Source organism: Papio anubis, chromosome 3 (genome assembly GCF_008728515.1).
Source record: "Papio anubis isolate 15944 chromosome 3, Panubis1.0, whole genome shotgun sequence".
Classification (NCBI taxonomy): Eukaryota; Metazoa; Chordata; class Mammalia; order Primates; family Cercopithecidae; genus Papio; species Papio anubis.
The window spans coordinates 132,135,003-132,162,896 of NC_044978.1; the positions used below are offsets into that span (position 1 = coordinate 132,135,003).

The following is a 27,894-nucleotide window of genomic DNA, read 5'->3' on the forward strand; positions in this document are numbered from 1 at the left end:
AAAAGAAACCTATCTTCAGAGTGAACAGGCAACCTACAGAACGGGAGAAAATTTTTGCAATCTATCCATCTGACAAAGGGCTAATATCCAGAAACTACAAAGACCTTAAACAAATTTACAAGAAAAACATAACCCCATCAAAAACTGGGCAAAGGATATGAATAGACACCTCTCAAAAGAAGACATTTATGTAGCCAACAAACATATGAAACAAAGTTCATCATCACTGGTCATTAGAGAACTGCAAATCAAAACCACAATGAGATACCATCACACGCCAGTTAGAAAAGTGATCATTAAAAAGTCAGGAAACAACAGATGCTGGAGAGGATGAGGAGAAATAAGAATGCTTTTACACTGTTAGTAGGAGTGTAAGTTAGTTGAACCATTGTGCAAGACAGTGTGGCGATTCCTCAAGGATCCAGAACCAGAAACACCATTTGACCCAGCAATCCCATTACTGGGTATATACCCAAAGGATTATAAATCATTCAACTATAAAGACACAGGCACACATATATTTATTGTAGCACTGTTCACAATAGCAAAGACTTGGAACCAACCCAAATGCCCACAATGATAGACTGGATAAAGAAAATGTGGCATATATACACCATGGAATACTATGCAGCCATAAAAAAGAATGAGTTCATGTCCTTTGCAGGGACATGGATGCAGCTGGAAACCATCATTCTCAGCAAACCAACACAGAAACAGAAAACCAACCACCACATGTCCTCACTCATAAGTGGGAGTTGAACAATGAGAACACATGGACACAGGGAGGGGAACATCACACACTGGGGCCTGTCGGGGTGTCGGGGCTAGGGAAAGGATAGCATTAGGAGAAACACCTAATGTAGATGATGGATTGATTGGTGCAGCAAACCACCATGGCACATGTATACCTATGTAACAAACCTGCAGGTTCTACACATGTATCCCAGAACTTTAATAAAAGATAAAATTTTTTTTAAAAAAGCACCTGCTGTTAACAGTTTATTCCTTACCGAGTCAAATATTTAGTTTGAAGTTCAGAACGCTAAAAGATAGGTGACATGGTGAAATCACAGTCTAAAAAGGGAGATAAAGTCAGGAGAAGAAAATGTGAAAGCAACTATAATGTATTAGCCTTCTAACACTCTCTCCCCTCCCAGTGTCCAGGTGGACTTACAGTAAAAGCATGGGCTCCGTAGCTAGGAAAGTTCACTTTCTCTCATACCATATTAACACCTTTTTAATTACCATGAGGCTTCCCAAACTGACCCCATATACCTAAGGTCAATAACTGGGAAATCTATGTAAATGATATTAATAGTTTTATTATTATATTAATTATACTATAACCATATAATTACTATAGTAATCAGACAATTCACTCTACATTTGTTATGTTTAAAATTTCATAAAAAGTAAATATTTTAAATGTATTGCTTCAGTCATTTAGATAAATAAACTAGGAAGTCAATAGCTGTGCCTTCACAGTCTGTTTTCCCTGGAAATCCTAACAAGCAACATAGGGCAATGGCTGCCTGAAGGTAAAGAACAGAGTGGAATAAACCGCCTTACTGGAAAGATAAAATCAAATAAATAAACAAAACCGAAGCAAAGAAAACCCATAAAGTGGAAATAAGTGGTGATGGTGGCATCTCAGAGTTACTCTTCCAAACAAAATACAGTAAAACACCCTGAACAGAAAATATTGTCAGAAAGCATAATATGAAGTATAGACCATTAGCACATCTCATTCTTCATTGCTTCTAAGTAAGCGATACCACAGGGGATTATGTTATAGGCATTACAATGCAAAAGCTCATTTTCACCCAAAGCTTCAAATGTCTTCTCAGCAAATCTTCCATACCTATTAATCAATTGTAAAGTTTATTCATTCGTTTCATTTTTTTTCTTCACGATCCTCTCCAACCCACAAGAGGAGGTGTTACTTTGTCTCTCTTGCCCACAATTGTATCTCTAGAACCTAAAAGACAGCTTAGCATACAAAAGTCTGTAAACATCTGGCAGAAGAAAAAGAGGCAGAGAAGGAGGGAGGGAATGAGAGACAAAACCATCAAAAGAAAGGCTATAAAAAAACCACACTACACAAATGAGAAATAAATCCTAATTTGACCAAATATAATTTTGGAAGCCAAATTACAGCAAAGTGAAATATATAGAGCAGGGGTCCCCAACTCCTGGGGAACCAGTATGCACAGCAGGTGAGCGAGCAAAGCTTCATCCGTATTTACAGCCGCTCCTCAATGCTTGCATTACTGCCTGAGCTCCACCGGTCAGGTCAGTGGAGGCATTAGATTCTCATAGGAGCACAAACCCTATTGTGAACTGCACGTGCAAGGAATCTAAACTGTGTGCTCCTTATGAGAATCTAATGCCTGATGACTGTTTCCCATCACCCCCAAATGGGACCATCTAGTTGCAAGAAAGCCAGCTCAGGGCTCCCCCTGATTCTGTATTATGATGAGTTGTATAATTATTTCATTATATATTACAATGAAATAATAATAGAAATAAAGTGTACAATAAATGTAATACACTTGAATTATCCCAAAACCATCCCCCCTACCCTGGTCCATAGAAAAACTGTCTTCTACAAAACCAGTCCCTGGTGCCAAAAACGTTGGGGACTGCTGATACAGAGCAAGAATCCTTGGACTCTCATCACTTATCAATCCCAGAAATATACCTCAATAGCAATGGAACAAATTCCCTTGGAGGAAGAGTGACTGAAAGGAGGAAGATTAAAAGAGGAAGAAGAAAAGTTAGTGCAGATATGGAATGAGACATGACCTAAGCCATAAGGTGGGGGAGGAGCATAAGGAAAGGGCAGGTGAGGAACACTTTCACATACAACACCACATCACTTCAGGTGCACAATTCAAACACTGTGAAGATTTTTTTCCAGGTTAATTTCCACATTCATATTATGTAACAAGCTGCTTTTCTCATTGTTATGGAAAGCAATCACTTTTGACCATACACATTACAGGAAACCTCTGAATCAGAGTCGTTTTATCCACACAGGGGAGGTCCTATTTATGCTGATCACGGTGCTTTCAGTTTTTCCACATTACCTTGGAGTCTGCCACTTTATCCAGACCCAACTCTTGAATGACCCTGTTAATCCGTTCATTTTTTTCATGATTCGTCATAGTTGTTGGAAGCCGAAGAGCTGCTGAGAACTGTAAGTTTTCTCTCACCGTCAGAGTGCCCATCACGACATCATCCTTAAGGCAAATAGCATTTTAATGAGACACAATGAGTCTTTTCTAAGACCACGACTGTTTAGTATATGTAACATAATCCACAAAAATAACATAACTAAGGTAAAGTTCTAGCTAATGATGAACCTGCAGTTCTGCAAATGACAGTTAACCCCATAGATGTCTGCAAAGCCTGCTATAATCATTTTCACCCCCTATCTGTACACCCAAATAGAATGCAAGTAATTATGTTAACTACCAGCAGACACTTCCAGATTGCTTCATACAAGGATTTGCTAAAATATCTTTCTAAGCTAGGGGAAAAGAAAGATGAAGGAAAGGCAAAAAAAGGATAACAGTAGTATCTTTTAGAAATGATAGAAAAACAAGAATTGGTATCACTGTCCTTACAAGGGCCATATTCCAGATTCTCCCTGCCTTTTCACATAAGTGTCTATGCGAAATTAAGAAAAGCTGCTGTAAAGGAAGTCAGTTCTAGGAACATGTCACATAATCAATTGGAAGCACACTGAACTATCAGCCAAAGCACTTACCCATATAGAAACAGAGGAAACAGAAAATGCAAACCCACTAATACTTACTTGTACCACGTAACCTGAATTACATTTGAAATTGGTAGGTCGCAGTGCTCCATTTATCAGAACATCTCCGGACAATCCACTTGGATCTTTCCTTGCAGCTAAGACATCTAATAACCTATAAGAGGACGTATATGTTGTGGGTCTAATAACCTATAAGAGCATACATATGTTGTGGTTTTTTTTCCCTCCAACACAGGCTATATATTCCATGGCTACTTTGAATCCAAATTCTGCTTTAGTTACAAAACTAACTGGTCAAGAAATTCTATGGTTTAACTAAAATTATGCTTTTAAAAATTCTCATCTTTCTCTTTTCATTGTACATTACAATAAAGCCCCAAAACATAAAGCAAGACACTATTGGCTGATCAAGTACAGATCTCCCAAATGGCCCTCCCAGCTGTCTGACCTTGGAGGTACCAACACAGGCAATGTGTTCTTTTATCTAAGACTCATGCCTTTACTTACATCTTCTGCTCCCTTTCCCTACTTTTAACATTCTCCCATTCTTTTTCCTCCCTATTAGCTGATAACATGGTCAACTGCTACATGTCAATCACCTTATCAAGTCCTATTAGTAAAGCTAACCTAATAAGACTACCTGGTCCTTGGGACAAAACCACACAACTACAGTTATCCACAGCACCTAGAACCAGACCTGACATGCATTGCAAATGCTCAATAAACACCTGGTCACACACACAAAAAAGTGGATTTTAAAAGCACATTAAAACTGCACAGAAAAAGCTTACTTATACTCTCTTATACTCACGAAGATTTGCCTCCACCTGTGGGTCCCAGGATGGCATTGAGGCCAGGTTTCATGATCCCACTGCAAACACAAAAACAGACTGATTTACTATTCCACTTTAGATCAGGTTCTATTGATTTAGGGTCTGCACTGAATATACTCAATGAAGGTTGATGAAATTACAAACAGAAAACAAGCACAAACCAACTCTTAAAGAAAACAAACCAACAAACAAAAAACAGGCCATGCATGGTGGCTCACGCCTGTAATCCCAGCACTTTAGGAAACCAAAGCAGAAGGATTGCCTGAGGCCAGGAGTTTAAGACCAGTCTAGGCAACATAGGGAGACACTGTCTCTACTTTAAAAAAAAAAAAAAAAGATTGTTGATTTGATGTGTAATATACAATGGATGTTAATCACTGGTCAAGTCCTATAAGAAAAATGGCATAGATTCCTCTAAATTCCTTTCACTTATTCTCTAACCCATTTATATTTTCTGGAAGATGATATTCAACATTCATCGCTCCTTGAAATAACTAACAGATTCTTATGAAACATCCCTGTTACACTTACTGCTCTTAACACAGTGTGAAATACATGGCATGTTCTGAGTACCGTTTGATTACCAGTACTGTATCTTCAAGTGATCTCATTTGCTACCTAGTAAAATTCTACACAATTAATAAGTCGCTAATTTGTGGAATACTGGTAGAAGTATTCTCACTGCTAAAATCTAATCAGTCCAAGAAACATCTAAGTAGAAATCGAGGCTAGGATAAAGCACTTCAGGATAAAAAGAAAACATGACCGAAAGAAAAAAAAAAGCCTTAATCCACTTAGAAAAGTAAAAGATATATCCTCAAGATATATCATTTTCTTCCTTGTTAAGAGTCAGATAAATACACTGGAAAACTCCAAGTTTAGAAGAAGAAGACATCACTTTGGTAGGGATATCCTTTAAGAATATGAAGACGTGGTACAGACATAAGAACGTTTCAAACAAAGTGGATGTCTGGGGTAGTGAATATTCAGACAGAGTAGGAAGGTGGAAAAAATTATGGCACTGTTGACTGTGCTGAGACCCAAGAAGATGGCAAATAGTTTGATTTTATCCTAAAGATACCAAGTAGAATGATAAGTAGATAAGGAACTGGAGAAAGGAGAATTCGGCCAGGCGCAGTGGCTCACGCCTGTAATCCCAGCACTTTGGGAGGCCAAGGCAGATGGATCACTTGAGATCAGGAGTTCTAGACCAGCCTGGCCAACACGGCAAAACCCCATCTCTACTAAAAATACAGAAATTAGCCAGGCATGGCAGCGGGCACCTGTAATCCCAGCTACTCGGGAGGCTGAGGCAGGAGAATCACTTGAACCCAGGAGGTGGAGGTTGCAGTGAGCCGAGCTGCACTCCAGCCTGGGCAACAGAGCAAGACTCTGTCTCAAAAAAAAAAAAAAAAAAGTTAAGAAGAGATAGCCAGAGGGTGGGGAGATTGTTTATATTACGGAATAGAAAAATCAGGAAGTACATCCTTAATGTACTTGCTGATTTTCTTATTCTGTAATACAAACAATCTCCCACTCTCTCTAGTCAGTTAGAGCTAGATTTTTCACTTTTTGAGATTTTACAAACATGGAAATATAGACAGAATCTTGAGGGTTCAGATCAGAATTGGAGATATTAATGAGAAGCCATAGGTTTTAATCCATATATGAAGACAGCCACAGAAAGATAAAGATGGAAACTCCCAGGGTGCTGCGGGAATGGTCACCACTGCTCCCCAGGCTCCTCTCCCACCTGCTTTGGCCAGATCTGTATGTGCCTGCACATGGGAGGTAATTTTTTTAAAAGTTATGCATGTATGTGTATACACATGTGTGTAGACATATATGCATTATATATATTCTCTAGGTCTCACTCCACTGAAAAAACCTAGAAGCAATGACATCCCAATAGCAATGAGCATTTTAAACACCCAGATTTTGGTTTTGTAAATATCTCCTCCATAAAAATCAACAGCTGATACTAGGTCTGAGGCAGGATAAGTACACAGTGAGTCTGGAATTGCTTGCCATGCCAAGTAAATATTCAAAGAACGAGGCAAGGTGGGAGGAACATTTGAGCTCACGAGTTTGAGATGTGCCTGGGCAACATAATGAAACCCTATCTCTACAAAAACCTTAAAAGTTACCTGGAAGTGGTGGTATGTGCTGGTGGTCCCAGCTACTCAGGAGGCTGATGACAGGATCACTTGAGCCCAAGGGATTGAGGTTGCAGTAAGTAAGTATGATCATGCCACTGCACTCCAGCCTGGGCAACAAAGTAAGTTCTTGTCTCTAATAAAATTTGTTTAATTACAAAAAGAGGCCGGGTGTGGTAGCTCACGCCCCTAATCCCTACATTTTGGGAGGCCGAGGAGGGTGGATCACCTGAGGTCAGGAGTTTGAGACCAGTCTGGCCAATATGATGAAACCCTGTCTCTACTAAAATACAAAAAATTAGCTGGGCATGGTGGTGGGCACCTGTAAACCCAGCTACTTATGAGGCTGAGGCAGGAGAATCGCTTGAACCCTGGAGTCGGAGGTTGCAGTGAGCCAAGATCACACCATTGCACTCCAGCCTGGGCAATAAGAGCAAAATTCCGTCTCAAAAAATAAAATAAAATAAAATAATAAAATAAAAAAAAAATGAGGAGATATATCCAAAGAATGAGAGACAGAGGGAGGGAAGAACCCACCTTGAAAGATCTCCCACTGACCAAATCAGGAACAATAAGAGTATGAAGGTAAAACATAATAATGCATTAATTGAATAAAATACAAATCCATGACTCTATACTGGTGATAGATGAAGGTTTCTCCTTTCAGTAAAACAAACTAAGAGATAATGAAAATAGAAAATCACTGTTTAGCAACTATGATAGTGGTGGCTGATTCAGGCAGGAGTCATCCAGTGGGGACTGAAGTTGAAGTTTAATGTAGAATGGAGTTCAGGAATAATGTCAGCTTATCTCCCCTCATAACACTAATCAATTACCAAGGGGAAAGGGTGACATTATAGCCAAGTTTGACAGACATCAACATGACCAGGTGATCAATTTTAACATCACCAGGGGTGGGATGAGATAAGAAAATACCATGTTGAACGAGACTGAAGAGACAGGATATGGTGGGCAGTCAAATATGGGAGGGGCATGGTTGACCCAAGGCCCTGAGGACCTACCACAACCTTCCTTACAAGGCTACATTTCCCCTTGGCTGCTCCTGGACAATGTCTGAGTGGTCATATAGGAGAGGGTCCTTATTTCAGGAACACACACACTGGAAGAATTAGGGAGAAGGAAGCACCATGTGGACAGCCTGCACTCACACGGTTCAGAAAAAACACTAATGACCATGGGAACATGAAAAGACAAAGTGATGAGAACAAATGCAGTGAAATGTTGGCGAGAACCTGAATGAAAAGGGTTATGTTCCTGCAAGGTTTAAATTTAACATCAGGCCAGGTGCAGTGGCTCATGCTTATAATCCCAGTGCTTTGGGAGGCCAAGGTGGGAGGATCACTTGAGCCTAGGAGTTCAAGACCAGCCTGGGCAATGTAGAAAGACCCCATCTCCACAACAAAAAAATTTTTTTAATTAGCCAGGCATTGTGGTATCTAGCAACTCCAGAGGCTGAGGCGGGAGAACCACTTGAGCCCAGGAGTCTGAGCTTATAGTGAGCTATGATTGCACCACCACACTCCAGCCTAGGTGACACAGCAAGACCCCATCTCTAAAAAATAAATAAATAAATTTGAAATCGTTTCAAAATACGTTATTAATTAAAAATTGTCCAAGAGTATAATGAATTTATCTTAAAATAACAGGACATCCACATATCTATGGGAATGAATAACTTTTTTCCGTAAGATCTTCAGCGTTGGTGAGGGAAAGCTCAAATGCTGGGTATGGAGACAAACAAGCATAAGAGAAAGATTTTTCCTAAGACAGAAGAATCACAACTTTTTAAATTCTCATGGTCAGATTGTTTTATCTTCTTCCTCCCACAGAGGAAATCAGGTTGTAGTGACTTAGTTCTAGAAGTGAAATTACAAAATGTCCAGAGGAAAAACCAAAATCAAAACTCTCATCAGCTTTTTAAGAATGTAATTGACTATCTGAATGGTGATGCTGCTATCAAACACAAATCAAAAATAAGGTAAGTGACAGCAGCCCTTCATCTACCCCCAGAAACTGTATTTAGAGTTGGAGCCAGCAGATAGAAGAAAGACTGGAAATACTACAGCCAAAAAAGGCATGACCTTTCTCATGGATACTTAAACAGGAAATGCCAGCAGCAAAAACACCAACCTTTGATGACCTTTCAACTAAAACGTGAAAGAACTGCAAGATCTGACTGCATTTTTATGAGCCTGGGAAGGAACACAGTTCTATTCACGCAGTGAAGATGAACTCATCTGTTGCTGAAATACATGCCATTTGACCATAAAAAAATGCGTGGCTGGGCATGGTGGCTCAGCTCACATCTGTAATCCCAGAACTTTGGGAGGCCGAGGTGGGGGGATCACGAAGTCAAGAGTTCGAGACCAGCCTGGCCAACATGGTGAAACCCCATCTCTACTAAAAATACAAAAATTAGCTGGGCGTGGTGGTACACACCTGTAATCCCAGCTACTCAGAAGGCTGAGGCAGGAGAATCACTTGAACCTGGGAGGTGGAGGTTGCAGTGAGCTGGGATTGTGCTGCTGCACTCCAGCCTGGGTGACAGAGTGAGACTCCATCTCAAAAAAAAAAAAAAAAAAAAAAAAGGTGTGACGCCTCGAGCAGATGAGACTTCTATTGCATCAAGTTATTAATCTACTAGCTTTAAAAGATAAGCAAAATAAAAATACCTTCACAAAGTATGCTTTTTTTTTTTCTTTTGAGATAGGCTCTCACTTTGCCACCCATTTGTACAGTGGGACAATCATCACCCACTGCAGCCTTGATCTCCCAGATTCAAGCCATACTCCTGCCTCAGCCTCCCAAGTAGCTGGGATTACAAACACACGCCACCATGCCCAGCTAATTTTTTGTATTTTCAGTAGAGACAGGGTTTCACCATGTTGGCCAGGATGTTCTCGATCTCTTGACTTCATGATCCACCTGCCTCAGCTTCCCAAAGTGCTGGGATTACAGGCATGAGCCACCGCACCCAGCCACATGTGGTACTTTTTTTTTTTTTTTAACTCTGGCAGTTACTTTGAGAGTTAAACATATACCTAAATGTGACCCAATTATTTCACTCCTAGTTTAGCCAAAACAAATGAAAGCATATGTCTGTATATCTGTGCAAAGACTTTTACAAAAATGTTCATAGCCACTTTCTTGGAAATATGCAAAACCTGTGAGGTTCACTGTAGGTAAATTAAAAAGCTGTCTTTTTACAAGTTCATGTACATACTTGATATTCGATAGTATTTCTTTCTCAACTGGTTTTCGACCAGGTAGAAAACCACTCTTCACTTTTACTCGATAGCAGATGTTATGAAAACTTAACACAGCTCCTTCAGTAAATGCCTTCAGGTCATTGGAAGTTGTCGTGGGGAAGCCATTGGTGTTTTCTTGTGACATTGGGATAAAAACTTCGACATTACTGGAAGACATCTGGAGAGTTTTTATCTTTCTGTAGACAGAAAAGCAACAGTAAGTTGATAGTCCAGATAAATGAGATTGCAAACACTAGGTGACAATACATTTAAAACAAGTCAATTTTTAAATGAGTGGCAATGAGTAGCTTCATTTCCAATGAACAGCCTATGCCACTGTGATAAGAACATCCTAAAAATATAAATGGGAAGACAGGCACAACTTGGAATGCATAAACTCCAATTAGATGTCAAATGGCTCCTAATAAGTAAATAGGAAGAGTATGAAAATTACTAAAAACTGATAAAACAGGAAAAGGATGGATGAGGGCTAGAATTGTCTGGTTTGAAAAGCATGTAAGTCAAGTGCAGGGACAGACTACATGATCATCATCAGAACCTCTGTATTTTTTTTTCAAGGCCAGCCTGGCCAACATGATGAAACCCTGTCTCTACTAATAATACAAAAATTAGCCAGGTGTAGTGGTGTGAGCCTGTAATCCCAGCTACTCAGGGGGCTGAGGCAGGAGAATGGCTTGAACCAGGGAGGCAGAGGTTGTGGTGAGCAGAGATCGCACCACTACACTCCAGCATGGGCAATAGAGCGAGACTCTATCTCAAAAACAAAGGAAAAAAAAAAGAACCTCTTTTTCTTTTTAATTGCAGAGTTTATAGCATCATTATTATCAAAAGGGGCTTAGTCAAGCAGTCAGGAACAGGAGACATTTTTCTGAATTTATAGCTCCAGACTTTATGTCGTAAGTTGTTATGCACCGTCAATCAGCAAAGAAGGTAAACTACAAAACTGTTTGCAATTACATAATCATTTCCTTAATTAACAAACATATTTAAATTCTAGGAAGATTTAAAGTTAGGTACGAAAATCATTAAGTAAGTCAAACCAAAAGTTAAGTAAAAATTTAAAACAAAAAAGAATATTAAATGTATAAATAAAATGTGAAATATTTCATTAAACAAATTACAAAACGCCTCAAAAAAGATTAGAGTAAGACCTTAAGATGAGCTTAACAGCTTGTGAAACAGGTTTGAAATGTTAACTTCAATAAATGTAGTTTTAATTTTTAAAAGTCAAAGTAATCCATGACGAAATTTCTCTCTGACTATGACGGAGTTGCTGTTCCAAACAAACAGTCCTCCTAACCACAACGACAAAAGTAGACCAAAAAAAGTAAGAAGAAATGTTGAAGAGTTCTGTCTGATAAAAGCAACCAAAGCGGCCAGGACATGAGGAACCAAAATCATGGAATGGAGAGACTGAAGCACTGAAACAAACTCTGCATTCTGCGTGCCCTTTCCTCTTGAGGTGGGTATTTGCACACAAAAATTGTACACACCTGGGGCACATCTCAGACAAACCAAGCAGGAAGAAGCTGCTAAAAGAAATGAGTCTGCTTACTGAAGTCACTACTATTTCTGGGCAGATATTTCAGCAGTCTGTCATCTGTCAGCACTAGGGAGACAAAATTTTGTTGGAATTAAGTGCCTAGCAGAGGAGGAGCCCTGGAAAGAGATTCCAGAAGCATTATGCTTTGGGAATATGGACAAATCAAAAAACCAGCCTCTACTCAATCAAGACGATCTGCTCAGACTTTTAGAAGAAGGTTAAATCCACTCTCTAAGAAGATATCCAGATTTTCAATAAAAAATTGCCAGGCATCGGGAATCTCTGAATCTGCTATGATTCTGAGGGCTGCCTGATTCACGAATCATAAGTTTAAAAATAATGAAAAAAATTTTTTAAATTGCCAGGCATGCCAAAAAACAGAACCTGATGTTCCAGAAATGAGAAAATGGAAAGAGACCCACAAGTAATCTAGACTGGAGTTAACAGACATTGACATTAAAACAAAAGATTGACGTGTTTAAGAAAATTACAAGACAGACTCTCACCAAGGAACCAAGATCTACAAAAACAAATGAAAATTAAGAATTTGACAGATGAGTTTAACAGCAGCTTTCCTAATTTAGACACAAACTAGGAAAGAGAATTCAGTGAACTGGAAGACTAGTATACAGAAAACATCCAGGATGAAAACTATGAATGATGAAAATTATTACCATGAAAGGGGGAAAAACCTCCTAATTAAAAAGAATGAGAACTACATAAAAGAGCATAACAAACATATGGGATAAGATGAAAAAGGTCTGTCATAAGCATAACCGGAGACCTGAGAGAGGAGAGAAAATGTAGCAAAATGTGTACTTAGAATCAGTATTTGAAGAAACACTGGCCAGTATTTTCCAAAACTGACAAAGCTATCAAGCCATAGACTGAAGAAACTCTAGGAACGCCGAAGAGGATAAATACAAAAAAAAAAACAAATCTAGGCATATCATAATAAAACTGCCAAAAACCAAAGTTATCTCCTAATAACTGCTTCTGTAATCCAGAAATATATCATATTTACAAGTCTCTTCATTTGGAGCCTGGAAAAGTAAAAACCATTTAAAGACTGACATCCAGCAAATTCAAGGTACATGGCTGCGTTTCAATCTGTGAACACATGAATGGCAATAATTAGCCAAAATTCTATTCTCTTGAAGCATTGAAAGAGAAGGCACAAGTACAGTCAGCAGCCCTGTCCTTGAGTTCTGCATCTGAGGATTCAACCAATCGCAAATCAAATATTTAAAAACAAGCCAGGTGTGGTGGTTCACGCCTGTAATCCCAGCACTTTGGGAGGTCAAGGCAGGCAGATCACTTGAACGCAGGAGTTCGAGACCAGCCTGCACAACATGGTGAAACCCCATCTCTATAAAAAATACAAAAAATTAGCCAGGTATGGTGGTGCACACCCATATTTTCAGCTACTCGGGAGGCTGAGGCAGGAAGATCACTTGAGCCCAGGAGGTGGAGATTTCAGTGAGCCGAGATCACGCCACTGCACTCCAGCCTGGGTGACAGAGTAAGATCCCATCTTAAAAAAAATTAATATTTAAAAATAAATATAAATGGATGGCTGTGTCTGTACAGAACATGTACAGAATTTTTTTCATCATTATGTCCTATACAATACAGTATCACAACTATTACCATAACATTTACATTGTATTAGGTATTATAAGTAATCTAGAGATGATTTAAAGTATATGGAACAAAGCATGTATGTTATATGCAAATACTATGCCATTTTATATCAGGAACTTGAGCATATGTGGATCTAGGTGTCCGAGGGGAGTCTTGGAACCAATTCCCCAGGGATCTCTAGAGACAACTGCAATGTATGGACTTCACACCTTTACTTTAAAAAGGTTTTCAACCATCTCCCCATATATTCAGAAACCAAAATACACCAATTCCAACACTAGCAATCACTTTTCCTACTGTCATCCCCATTTGATGTTCATTCAGCCACTGAGGACATTTTCTAACCTTCTCTAAAGACTTCTTAAGAGTATTAAATAACTTATTGCTTGAATTTAAATAGCTCACTGACTCAAGATGGAAATTTTAAAGACACTTTTGTGAGGTTTCCCCAAATAAAAGGCAACAACTAGAGCTAAAGTACCCAAGAAAGAGTGATCACCCATGCCCATACAAGACAGAGAGTAACACTTATAAATACAATCACAATCTTAGAAGTGCGCGCAGAGAAAGAGTTTGCCTTTATTGTGATAGGATTAAATGTGTAATTCACATTACTCAGGAGCTGTTTCATTCCTGGCCAGGATTCTAACAATCTTCCTCAGGGAGATGCGGGGCCTTAGTCATTCAGGAGTCACAAACCAAGTGATTAGACAGGTATAACCAAGGCACACCATCAAGCTGACGCACGTTACATCAAAAACAAAGGAAAAAAAACCAAACAAACTATAATTCTAACACCAATATGGAGCAATACACTTACTCTAAGAAAAAAATACAGTAAGGATTAAATAAAGAAAATATACCAAAACTCAGCACCAGACTCATCTCAAAGTGCCCAGTCTCTAATTAATATGGTATTTTGGGTTTAGGGAACTCTCTAAAAGTAACAACCACCTTTAAGCAAACACCAGTCCTTCCCCATGGTCAGAAGCTTTCTGGTCATGTGTCCTGGTCTCATTGGATTAGCATCATCTTTTTATATCAAGGAAAATACCCCATCACACGATGAGATGTCCCTACAACAAAAATCAACCTCCCACCTGTTACTGTTTCCTTATTTGTGGAGTACCAGCTAATGCTAATCCAGTTTTTTTCCTCTTTCTGTGTCCTAGACCCCCTGCCAAGATCTTAAGTAAAAGGAAGCCTCCAAATGGCTTTACACTTTACCTGATCCCAGCCGATTCATGTTATTTGGCCTGATTATGTATTTTAGCCAACTCGAAAAGGCCTTTCAAACAAGACAGAAAGGCTTTGCATATGGAGATTCTTTCCCCAGCTCTGCTGTCCCTTTCCTGCTGGTCTACCTATATTATTCATACCTTGCCTCTCTTGTTGCTTTCTAACTAGCAAGGCCATGTTTTTCCTTTTTTTTTTTTTTTTTGAGATGGAGTTTCATTCTTGTTGCGCAGGCTGGAGTGCAATGGCATAATCTCAGCTCACTGCAACTTCCGCCTCCCGGGTTCAAGTGATTCTCCTGCCTCAGTCTCCCTAGTAGCTGGGATTACAGGCGGATGCCACGACGCGCAGCTAATTTTTGTATTTTTAGTAGAGATGGAGTTTCACCATGGTAGTCAAGGCTGGTTTCAAACTCCTGACCTCAGGTGATCCACCTGCCTCAGCCTCCCAAAGCACTGGGATTACAGGTGTGAGCCACTGCGTCCGGCGCATTTTTACTTTTTTGAGAAGTTTAACCATTTGTCTTCAATATATGCTGGTACTCTCTTATAAAAATGATAATCTGCATTACAGATACCATATTTCTCAATTTTTTTTTTACTCTTTATCAAACTCTTAATTGCATAGACGACTCTTTACAATTAGAAAGCTCAAACTGCGCAACTTAAAACAGCATTTACATAGAATGAAAACTGAGAATAGGGAAAAAAAAAAAAAGTACACAGGTAGAGCCTAAAGTCTTCAGCCTGCCACCTGCCCAGCTGGAACTACTGCATATGTTGGTAGAAGCCACAATAGCCTCAGGTTAATTCCAGACTCTACTCTTCCTTTTTTTTTTCCCCCCCTAAGATGACACTAGTATAGGAAGATGCACTCTACCTCATAGCCATAGGGCATGCTGCATAAATTACATACCTCTTTAAACTGTTTACTGAGGTTAATCTCAAAAGATAACAATCCTGAGCAGTCAAATCACTGTCAGGCGATTGCGACAAACTTAGCAGTGGAAAGGAAAAGGAACACAAAATCTGAAGTTTAACTTACATAAATTGTACCTTGTCTTTAAAAGATATTATGGTGCTTTATTGCCTTTAAAAGGTTGACGCACGGGCTTTCATGTTATCTCCAATTTGACAGATTTGTCCTGAGAGGTCCTGTGTTGATTATATTCAGGCCCAAAGCCTCCTTGCATGGTGGTTTCAGAGTTAAACTGGCTAGGTGCTCTAGGACCCCCCACATTATGGCAGCACAGTGATCTGGAGAATGCAGCCTGATTCCTGACAGACAGGAAGAAACCCCATCACAGAAGGGCTCAGTGAGAAGCCACTGAGGCCTTTTAATCAAGAAAGGCTCACGACACTAACGATGTTTATAAAGGAACACTCTGGGCTGGGCCAGGTGTGGTGGCTCTCGCCTGTAATCTCAGCCTTTTGGACAGCTAAGGTGAGCAGATTACTTGAGGTCAGGAGTTCGAGACCAGCCTGGTCAACGTGGTGAAACCCCGTTTCTACTAAAAATACAAAAATTAGCCAGGCATGGTGGTGTGCATTTGTGATCCCAGCTACTCGGGAGGCTGAGGCAGGAGAATCGCTTGAGTTCAGGAGGCAAAGGTTGCAGTGAGCCAAGATCGTGCTGCTGCACTCCAGCCTGGGCAACAGAGCAAGACTCTGTCTCAGTAAATAAATAAATAAATAAAGGAACACTTTGTTGTGTGGAGAATAACAGAAGGGAGACGCAAGTGTGGAAGCAAGAACTAGTGGGGAGGTAACTGCAAAAACCCTGGGGAGCCATGTTTGGATAAGAGAGGCAATGACAGAGGGGACATCAAAGGTTAAGGCTTTGAGAGGGATGAACTTTTGTTAAATCAGAACCACAACCAAGACTCTCATGGATGACGAACATGCCCACCCTCCTTGGGTCTTCAGTTTGCAACAATGTATCGCTGTTAGGTTTTCTTAAATGTTACTTTAGAGAAGAAAAAAAATCCTTCTCCATCTCCCCTGTGGGTTCTCTAGCTGGGGCCCTAGAAATTAAACTGGCAAAAGACAGGTTAATATGACTAAAAAAAAAAGTTTCCTTACACAAGTAAGTGTGGAAGTTTCATAAACAAATCAGACTCTAGGACAAGTCCAGATGATTGAGACTTTTTTTTTTTTTTTGAGACAGAGTCTCACTCTGTTGCCTAGGACGGAGTGCAGTGGTGCGACCTTGGCTCACTGCAACCTCTGCCTCCCAGATTCAAGCAATTCTCCTGCCTCAGCCTCCCAAGTAGCTGGAATTAGAGGCGCCCGCCACCACACCCGGCTAATTTTTGTATTTTTAGTAGAGATGGGGTTTCACCATGTTGGTCAGGCTGGTCTTGAACTCCTGACCTCAAGTGATCCACCTGCCTCGGCCTCCCAGAGTGCTGGGATGACAGACGTGAGCCACCATGCCCGGCGATTAAGACTTATATACAAATTTCAGGCTAAAGAAAAAGGGGTTTAAGGTTTCTGGGGACGAGTCACGGCAAGGGAAGGGAAGAGATGGGGAGGAAAGGTATGGTAAATAAGGGCTGTCTTGGTAGGCAGTTAAGTCCCCCTCAGGTGAAAAGAGCTATCTTGGAGAGACGCCTTTACAAATGGGAATTTTATTTATAAATGTACATTTCCTTTATAATACAATAAATTTATACTTTTTTGGCAGTTAGGGTGAGGTAGAACTTTTCAAGGATCCAGGGGTTCTCAACGGCCTTTAGCTCAAAATAAGCCAAATGTCAAGTACAGGAAAGAATTATTTCAAGCGCACAGAAGCAAAGATAAACCCCTGTACCTTTTGCATAGTTAATTAACTGGAATAGATTTTACAAAGAGAACTTTAGCTAAAAATCCCAAAACCAGACAAGTTGCCCAAAGACAGTCAAAAGAACGTACTCCATCTATGTAGCGAAATAGTGAGAAGACCCAGGGGTAAAGGTGAAAAGCCTGCAGAGCCTGGTGATAGCTGGTTGTCCAACACAGAATTTCAGTTCAGGCATATTTTGGGGTGGCATTTTCCAGTACCCTTCGCTAGAGACCCACATTCACTTGAGCATCCAAGTGTGAGCTGTATTCAGAGTGGCATCAATGGACATAAAATATCATATACAGTTTTAAAGTCTAATATCTTGGTGGCTGTAATAAGTTCCAAAATCCATAAAGATCTTTCCCCTTGACCTCCCTGTCCCTTGACCTCTCCCTGAATGATCATGACCTCCCTGCTACATTAGCCAGACATTCTCCCACCTTGTCACTATGAATAAAGACACTCTCTCCTCACTCCCATCTTTTCAGCTTGCTCTCTCCAGTTATCAGAGGCTCTTGTTAACAGAGACTCTCTATTCCCATGAGATGAGAGAGAGAAGGAAGGAAGGGAGGGAGGGAAGGAAAGAAAGGAAGAAAGAAAGTAAAAAAGAAAACTAAAAGAATTCATTTAACCAGCCTGACCAACATGGAGAAACCCTGTCTCTACTAAAAATACAAAATTAGCTGGGCATTGTAGTTTATGCCTGTAACCCCAGCTGCTCGGGAGGCTGAGGCAGGACAATGGCTTGAACCCGGGAGGCAGAGGTTGCGGTGAGCTGAGATCACACCATTGCACTCCAGTCTGGGCAACAAGAGCTAAACTCTGTCTCAAATAATAATAATAATTCAATATTTACTAGGCTTCTTTTATCTGACAGGCACTGGACTTACAGGAGTGAACAAAACAAAACAACAGATAACCATCTCTGCCCTCAGTGAGGTTACATACGAAAAATGTCAGTCAACAGTGCTATGGAGAAAAAAAAATAAAAGCAAAAGAGGAAGGGTGGGCCAGAAATGGTGGCTCACGCCTGTAATCTCAGCACTTTGGGAGGCTGAGGTGGGTGGACTGTTTGAGGCCTGGAGTTTGGAGAGCAGTCTGGACGATATGATGAAACCCCATCTCTATTAAATATACAAAAATTAGCCAGGTGTGGTGGCGCACACCCGTAATTCTAGCTACTTGGGAGGCTGAGGCACAAGAATTGCTTGAACCCGGGAGGCAGAGATTGCAGTGAGCCAAGATCACACCAATGCACTCCAACTTGGGTAACAGAGGTGGCCACGGAAGGCCTTTCCAATGAGACCCTCGAGCAGAGCTCTGAGGGTGGCCTTCTGGAGGAGCAGTATATGTCCAAGTGCTCGTCTAAGGAACAGCAAAGAGGCCAGTGAGGCTGAAGCAGAATGAGGGAGGGTAAGAGAGCAGGAACTCAGGTTGTATCTACCACTGACCACAGGAAGGACTTTGGCTCTGATCTAAATGACACTGGAAGGCACAGGAAAGTTCTGAGCGAAGAAATGATATCATCTATGTTTAAAGCAGGGGTGTCCAATCTTTTGGCTTCCCTGGGCCACACTGGAAGAATTGTCTTGGGTCACATATAAAATACACTAACATTAACGATAGCTGATGAGCTAAAAAAAAATCACATAATGTTTTAAGAAAGTTTACTAATTTGTGTTGGGCTGCATTCAAAGCCATCCTGGGCCACATGCAGGTTGGATAAGCTTGGTTTAAAGGATCACTCTGACTTTGGTCACGGGTATGGACAACGCAGGGAGACCACATAAGAGTCCACCGTAATAATATCAAGAGCCGGCCGGGCGCGGTGGCTCAAGCCTGTAATCCCAGCACTTTGGGAGGCCGAGACGGGCGGATCACGAGGTCAGGAGATCAAGACCATCCTGGCTAACATGGTGAAACCCCGTCTCTACTAAAAAATACAAAAAACTAGCCGGGCGAGGTGGCAGGCGCCTGTAGTCCCAGCTACTCGGGAGGCTGAGGCAGGAGAATGGCGTAAACCCGGGAGGCGGAGCTTGCAGTGAGCTGAGATCCGGCCACTGCACTCCAGCCTGGGCGACAGAGCGAGACTCCGTCTCAAAAAAAAAAAAAAAAAAAAAAATATCAAGAGCCAAGATGAGGACACTGTCCTGCACCCCTCCCTCCATAGCCTATGAGAGCTTCCTGAAGCCTATTTATCTGTGCACGTTCTGCAAAATTGCCTGTCCCAAACAATTCTATTTCCAGACCTCCTCTAACACTGCCCAAACTAGGAAAACAAGGCCAAAAATAAATGGCAGTGGTTTAGCTTCAGGCCCATAGGAACTGAATAACTCATTTACATTTAAGAGGGGACTGACAGAGAAGCCTCTATGAATTTAAATAAAAGGAGTAGTGACTGGGGCTAGAAGACATAGGGAGGAGGACAGTGGCAGAAGCTCTGGGGAAGTCATCACCCTTTCTCTTCTCCCTTTGCGAGGCTGACTCCACCACATTGGCACTGTGGGAAGAAGAGCAGCAGTGAGGTGGGTGATTAGAAAATTTGGAATCCTTAGCCCCCAGGGGGAAACAAGAGGAACAGGCAAAATCAAGTTGAGTGTTAGATTCACCCAAAACCACACAGCACTGTGCCTACAACCCAGTTCTTCTCCTCCATGAGTCTAGTACGTGTCGACTACATAAAGATCAATATCCCTGCTCCCTTCTAGTTTATAATTCAATCATCAGAATTGCAATAAAAATTATGAACAGAGGCCGGGCGCGGTGGCTCACACCTGTAATCCTGACACTTTGAGGGACCAAGTTGGGTGGATCACAAGGTCAGGAGATCGAGACCATCCTGGCTAACACGGTGAAACCTGTCTCTACTAAAAATACAGCTGGGCGTGGTGGCGGGCGCCTGTAGTCCCAGCTGCTGGAGAGGCTGAGGCAGGAGAATGGTGTGAACCCAGGAGGTGGAGGATGCAGTGAGCCAAGATCATGCCACTGCACTCCAGCCTGGGCAACAGAGCGAGACTCCATCCCCCCCCAAAAAAAAAAAATATGAACAGAAAATTAGATGTGAGCAGCAGCATTACTTCTCAAAATTCTGAGACCTACAATAAAAAACATCATGATCCAGCATACAAAGATAGAAAAGAAGGAGCATGTAATGTGTGTATACTCCAAAATCATAGAAGGGCTCATTAGTTATTGCAAGGGATCCTCTCTCTAATCCATGGGTACAGTTACCATCTCAGACCAGATAATGCCTCATTATAAACATAGTATTTCTTCATTGCTAGTATGACTAACATAAATATGGATCTCAAATCTTTTTCTCACTGTGAATTCAATCAACAGATACCAAAATTATAATATTAGGATGTAGTTGAAGCTACTCAGCTAATAAAATGATCCTGGTTTCTTACCAGAGCCTAATAAATAGAAGCTCACATATGCATTATTTGTTTTGGAAACACTGAAAGGGTTTCATTTGAGAAAAAATTGGGAGCTTTAAAAAATTCCTCAATACTACCAATTTCATTTCTTTCCCATAAGAGACTGAATCCAAATTGGCAAATACAGTCAGGTCCTCTATAATGTTAAAACTTTAAGGCAATACTAATCTTTTCAGACTTAGCATTTGCTAAGTCACAAACTTTTTATTAAACATAAAAAGCTCAAAAGCAACTCTAGGCCAGGCGTGGTGGCTCACACCTGTATTCCCAGCACTTGGGGAGGCCGAGGAGGGTGGATCACCTAAGGTCAGGAGTTCGAGACCAGCCTGGCCAACATGGCAAAACCCCATCTCTACTAACAACATAAAAAATTAGCTGGGCGTGGTGGCACATGCCTGTAATTCCTGCTACTCAGGAGGCTGAGGAAGGAGAATTTCTTGAACCCAGGAAGCGGAGGTTGCAATCAGCCGAGATTGCACCACTGCACCCCGGCCTGGGCAACAGAGCAAGACTCCATCTCAAAAAAAAAAGAAAAAAAAGAACTCTAACACAACATCCAGTGTCCAGATCTTAGCTTCTAATACCATTCTAAAGCAAAATAACCCCAGTGCCTTGGAGAAATGGATCATTCCAAGGTTGGGACATGGAAAATACAAAATAAGCCTGAGCATTCTCTGATGCCAGAAATCAGGAAATGCATTAAAAAAGAAAAAGACTCCAGGCATGGTGGCTCACACCTGTAATCCCAGCACTTTCGGAGGCTGAAGCGGGCAGATCACTTGAGGCTAGGAGTTTGAGACCAGCCTGACCAGATGGAAAACCCCGTCTCTACTGAAAAACACAAAAAGTAGCCAGGTGTGGTGTTACATACCTGTAATCCCAGCTACTTCGTAGGCTGAGGCACAAGAATCGCTAAAGCCTGGGAGACGGAGGGTGCAATGAGTCAAGATCATGCCACTGCACTCCAGTCTGGGCAACAAAGACTCCATCTCAAAAAAAAAAAGAAGAAGAAGAAGAAGAAAGAAAAAGCAAGTCCCAGTGGTGAAAGCCAGAACAATTTGAGCAGCAGATTAAACACTGATAATATTGGATTATAAGCCATATAACAAAACAAATATCCATGAGCCCGTACTGATACAAATAACTGAATCAATGAACAGGAGAGAAGGGTCAACTCTTCCCTACAGAAGGGAATTTTAATTAAAAAATGTAGAAGGGCTGGGCACAGTGGCTCACGCCTGTAATCCCAACACTTTGGGAGGCCGAGGCGGGTGGATCACAAGGTCAGGAGTTCGAGACCAGCCTGGCCAATATGGTGAAACCTCGTTTCTACTAAAAATACAAAAATTAGCCAGGCATGGTGACATGTGCCTGTAATCCCAGCCACTTGGAAGGCTGAGGCAGGAGAATTGCTGAACCCAGGGAGACAGAAGTTGCAGTGAGCCTAAATCGTGCCACTGCACGCCAGCCCGGGTGACAAAGTGAGACTGCATCTCAAAAAAAAAAAAAAAAAAAAAAAACGTAGAAGGAAGAAAATAGGGGTTTTGTTTAACCATTGGGGGAAAAAAAAAAAAAAAAAAACTACACAACATGTTCCACAAATGGATGCTTAAATTAATGAATAAAAGTTTAAGGAGAAATGGTAGTTCAAGTTTCTCTCCCAAGATCTCAAATACAAAGGGAACCTGGCAAACAGATCAACATCATAGGTAATAAGAAGTATCGGCTAGGGCACGGTGGCTCATGCCTGTAATCCCAGCACTTTGGGAGGCCAACGCATGAGGATCACTAGAGGTCAGGAGTTTGAGACCAGCCTGGCCCACATGAAACCCATCTCTACTAAAAATATAAAAAAATTAGCCGGGTGTGGTGGCAGGCACCTGTAATCCCAGCTACTCAGGAGGCTGAGGCAGGAGAATCACTGGAACCTGGGAGGCAAAGGTTGCAGTGAGCCGAGATCGAGCCACTGAACTCCAGTCTGGGCAATAAAGCATGATTCAGTCTCAAAAAAAAAAAAAGTATTGACATCATGTACCCAATATGACATACTGAGATGGAAACTTTACTTCTCTGACATTTTCCCCCAAAATGTAGAATATTCATCTAAACATGACAGTAAACATCAAACAAATACAAATTGAGGGGCATTCTACAAATTAACTGACCGGGTCTTCTTCACTAGTGTCAAGGTCCATGAAAAAACAATGAAAGGCTGAGGAACTGTCACAGATCAGAGAAAATTAAGGATATTTAGCAGTTAAATGCAAAGTGAGATCATCGATTGGATCCTGGGCAAAAGAAAGACAGTGGAAAGACAAGTGAAATCCAAATAAAGTCTGTAGTTTAGTTTATTGTATTATAGTGGCAGGCCCATGTTACTAGTTTTGGCCCTTGTTATGCATGATATTATGGGAACTCTCTGTACTATTTTTTGCAAATTTTCAGTAACTCTCAAATTATTTCACAATTAAAAGTTATTATAAGATAAATACTAAAATAATCAACATCTTTCAATGTTTATAACAGAAGTGTAATGTTAGACTTAACATGCCATCTTCGTCGCTGAAACCTTCCTCACCAAGATCTATATAATCCAGTCAAACCGTACTCTGAAAGCACTGTTTTTTAAAGAATATCAATCAAAAACATCTCTTCCTTACTACTCTGGTATATTTATTTATGACTAGCTGAAATTCAAATAATAAGAGAGTTGTAAGATCCTCCTAAAAACCAAGCTTTAGGGGATATCTCTAGGACTGAGAGGGGAGTAAGAACACTCATCTATCCACAGAAAATTACAAAAAGGAGTTCAATAATTCTTTAGCAAACCATCCAAAGCTTTAAAGGGATTGAGCAATAATTTGTCATTTACCTATTCCCAGAAGATAAAGGGAATAGGTAAATGACAATATATTGGTCTACTCCTTTAAAATATTAACATTAACAAATGTTTCCTCCCCCTGTAGTAACTTCCGTGCTCAGTAGGTTTTTATCCTTCCAATATCAACTTTAGCTTCATACATTTGGAGGAAGGCCAAGAGTTTTACCAACCCACACTTAACACACTATGAGAGCCGGAATCAGTTTGCACCAGAGCATCATTTTCTGAAAAACCACTTTGAATTATCAGTTTTAAACTGCATACCTACTTTCAAATGAAACTGTGAGAGGCTAAAAAACTCAGTCATCTCGTTTCAACGGTTATCTATTTTCCAACAAATATATATATACAACGCCTACCCACCTTTCCAGACACACACTCTAAGCGCAATTGGCTTTTACCATTTACTCACTCAGCTTAATAGAGCTCGGTCTTAACCAAGGGCTCAGGATCTCAGGATGTGCGGGCTCAGAGGCAGAGCTTTAACACTTATTGATGTAAATGTTGGGATGAGTCAGCCGGACCTTCCAAACAAACCCTAAAGCAGCAGTTTCCGCTTAACAAGGCCACCGAGCATGGGCGCGGTGCGTTGCCAAATCCTCCCCAGCTCCTCTCCAGGCTGCCTCCTTGCCGCGTCTCTCAATCTCAGCGGGAGTGGCGGGCACTGCCTTTTCCCTCCTGCACGCCCGGAACCGTTTGTGTGGGCACAGCACACAGCCCGCGCGCTGCACAACCCCTTCGCCGGACCACACCCGGTGCGCCTCAGCGCTCCCCTAGCGCGGCGGCCGGCGCGGGAGGCGCTGCAGCTCCAGGTCACGATAGCAGCCGGCGGTTGGCGGCCTCAGGAGACCCGAACCTCGAGAGAACGAGCTCAGGCAGTGCAGATGCGCGCCTCGGGCTATGAAGGGCCAGAGCTGAGCGCTGTGGCCCCTCCCTAGCGCCCCGGGTTTCCCTGGGTCGGGGTTCGCGGGCGGGGATGAGGCGCGGTCCAGTCTGCCGGGCCGCGATAAGCGCCCTGGGACCCGGCTGAAAGCGCTCACGTATCCCGCGGCGCTGAGCCGCCAGCTGGACGGGAACCACCGCCCTCCCGCTGGGCTAGGGTCACCCTGCCGGGACACGCAGGGAAAAGCCAAACACTCCCGCCTCCGAGATCGAACGAATGGACCGGGGTGATTTAACTACGAGAATCACTGGGCGCTCTTCGGGCTGATCAATACCTCGTCTGACCTAGATGGGTTTGGTCGCCGCCACTGGCCGGAGCGCCGAAGCACCGGGGACGCTGACACACAGGTTGTCCAGTCACAAGTGCTGCTCGCCCCCAGAGCAAGTTGAATGGGTGGTTTCTGGTGAATGGGCTTCTGAGAAAGTGGATGCTTGCGCCCCAGGGCCTTAAAAAATCAGATCAGGGACTGAATCTAACCCGGGGAGGGAAAGGGGAGAAACTTACTGAATGAAAATATTACCATAGTTTAAATGTTATTCTTTATACTCCTGTGACTGACATACTTCTGTGCAATATTCTGATGGTGTGAAAATATTACCATAGTTTAAATGTTATTCTTTATACTCCTGTGACTGACATACTTCTGTGCAATATTCTGATGGTGTGGAAAGGCTGGAAAGTGATTGCGCATGTTCAGGAAACGGGCCATCAGGCTATGTGAGTGTAGCCATCCCAACATCTATCTGCTGCGTCTGCCCTAGGAAATTAGTACCTGCATGCAGATATTTCCTGGTTTGCATTTACAAACAAAAATCATAATATCATTTAAGTTGTTTAAATCAGCACTAGGAATAACTATTAATGGTTCACTCAATGCAGGAAAGTTTTAGCTAGGAAGCCTATATAAGAAAATTGACTCTACGCAATTTTTTTAAAAAAAAATTTAGAAATACCATACCGCATGCTTTTTAAAAGAACTTTAAGGTATATATTCATGGTGCGCCCAAACATTTGGGTAAAATTATTCTTTTGAATTAATTTCTGTCAGTTTCAAGACCCTTAAAGACCCATATAGAAATATATATTAGTCATACTTCATTTTAAGACAAAATTAAGGCCAGAGCGGCGGCTCATTCCTGTAATCCCAGCACTTTGGGAGGCTGACACAGGCAGATCGCTTGAGGCCAGGAGTAATTACAATTCCAGCTACTCGCGAGGCTAAGGAACGAGAAGCGCTTGAACATAGGAGCCAGAGGATGCAATGACCCGAGATCCCACCACTGCACTCCAGCCTGGGCCACAGAGTGAGACTGTCTCAAGAAAAAAAAAAAAAAAAAAAAACGAAGATAAAGTTTTCAGACCTGGCAGTTAAGGACTGTTTGCAAAAACTGAAAAATCTCCAAAGAATAAATTTTATTTTAATTTTCTTTTTTTTAGTTCACCCAGATAAGTGAAAAGAATAAAATTTTATGATAACAGAAAAAATGAAAACATTTCAAGCAAGATCTGAAGGCACTACAGGAGGCGACTGAACAAAAATGGAGAAAACACACATGAAACTGCTGTGCACATTTTTAAAAACGGATACTTAGTTGAATATAGCATTTTGTAATTATGCAAAATAAAAACAAATCAAAACCCTGTACATAGAGACCAGGCACGGTGGCTCACGCCTGTAATCCTAGCACTTTGGGAGGCCGAGGCGTGTGGTCACTTGATGTCAGGAGTTCGAGACCAGCCTGGCCAACACGGTGAAACCCTTCTCTACTAAAAATACAAAAATTAGACTGGGTGCTGTGGCTCACGCCTGTAATCCTAGCACTTTGGGAGGCCAAGTTGGGCAGATCACCTGAGGTCAGAAGATCGAGACCATCCTGGCTAACACGGTGAAACCCCGCCTCTACTAAAAACACACACACAAAAATTAGCCGGGCGTGATGGTGGGCGCCTGTAGTCCCAGCTACTCAGGAGGCTGAGGCTGGAGAATGGCTTGAACCCGGGAGGCGGAGCTTGCGGTGAGCCCAGATCGCACCACTGCACTCCAGCCTGGGTGACAGAGCGAGACTGTCTCAAAAGAAAAAAAGAAAAAAAAACGAAAAAAAAAAAATTAGCCGGGCATGGTGGCACATGCCTGTAATCCCAGCTACCCAGGAGGCTGAGGCAGGAGGATCACTGGAGCCAGGGAGGTGGAGGCTGCAGTGAGCCAAGATCATGCCAATGCCAAGATCATGCCAATGCCTGTCACTGGGTGACAATTCAAGACTCCATGTCAAGAAAACAAACAAAAAAAAAAACCTATACATAGAAAATTGCTGGGCAAGGAGTGGTGGCTCACTCCTGTAATCCCAACACTTGGGAGGCAGAGGCGAAATAGTTGCTTGAGCCCAGGTGTTCAAGACCAGCCTGGGCAACATAGTGAGACCCTATCTCTATTAAAAAAAAAAAAAATTTAATTACACTGGGTGTGGTGGCTCACACCTGTAATCCCAGCACTTTGGGAGGCAACCAGAGGATTGCTTGAGCCCAAGAATTCGAGACCAGCCTAGGCAACACAGGGAGTCCTTGTGTCTACAAAAAATTTTTTAAAACTTAGCTGGATGTGATGACATATACCTGGGGACCTAGCTATTTGGGGGGCTGAGGTGGAAGGATTGCTTGAGCCTGGGCGTTCAAGGCTGCAGTGAACCATGATCAGAGTGAGACCCCACTCTAAAAAAAAAAAGAAAGAAAATAGCAGGAAAGTGTTCATTTGTTCTAGGTAGTAACATGGAATGTCTTTTATCTTGTATTTTAGTATAATTTTCTAAATTTTATGTAACAAATTTAGAAAATTATAAATTTTATAATGAAAAAATGGATTTTGTTTAAAAGTAAAATAAACTGATAAAATAAACATATCAAGACACATGGCAATATTTAGAGTCATATCCTCACTTGAAATAGGACTAAACCTATAAAAAATTCTTCCTTACTTTTAGTCTAATTTTAAAAATATTTTAGATTGTGATGTTTCATATTTATAGGTCGGTTTATTTGCTAAATAAAGTTATATTGGGAGGCAGTGGAAAATTAAATAAAAATTAAAAATAAAGTTATATTAGTTCCTAACCTCATCCTAATACTTTATCAAATTCTATTTGATAAGTTCAGATTAAAGCCAGCATTTTATAAATGTATTGCATTGTATAGAAATAAGTCATTTTAACTTGTAAGTTAGCATTGTTTTTGGAGCTAGCCATAGAATTTTAGAGAAAAAGGACCTTCCTCTTTAGGTCAGATGTTAGATGACTTTCCTCATTTTACAGATAAGTCACCAATGCAAAG

The 27,894-nt window shown here is 41.4% G+C and overlaps 1 protein-coding gene across 3 annotated transcripts in view; it reads right to left on the reverse strand.

Moving 5' to 3' along the window:
• The window catches only part of ABCG2 (ATP binding cassette subfamily G member 2 (Junior blood group)), a 138,609-nt gene that overhangs the window by 35,696 nt on the left and 75,019 nt on the right, over positions 1-27,894 (reverse strand). Inside the window, exons 1-5 of one of the 3 annotated variants that reach the window (XM_009207154.3) lie at positions 24,040-24,512; positions 10,015-10,236; positions 4,593-4,652; positions 3,821-3,935; positions 3,090-3,242 (exon numbers count right to left, since the gene is read on the reverse strand). In XM_009207154.3, coding sequence (XP_009205418.1) covers positions 3,090-3,242; positions 3,821-3,935; positions 4,593-4,652; positions 10,015-10,217 — 531 coding nt within the window. In that variant the 5' untranslated portion in view covers positions 10,218-10,236; positions 24,040-24,512. Of the gene's footprint in view, positions 1-3,089; positions 3,243-3,820; positions 3,936-4,592; positions 4,653-10,014; positions 10,237-23,990; positions 24,513-27,894 lie in introns of those variants that run through there. The other 2 variants (XM_009207156.4, XM_009207155.4) reach the window with 2 other exon arrangements.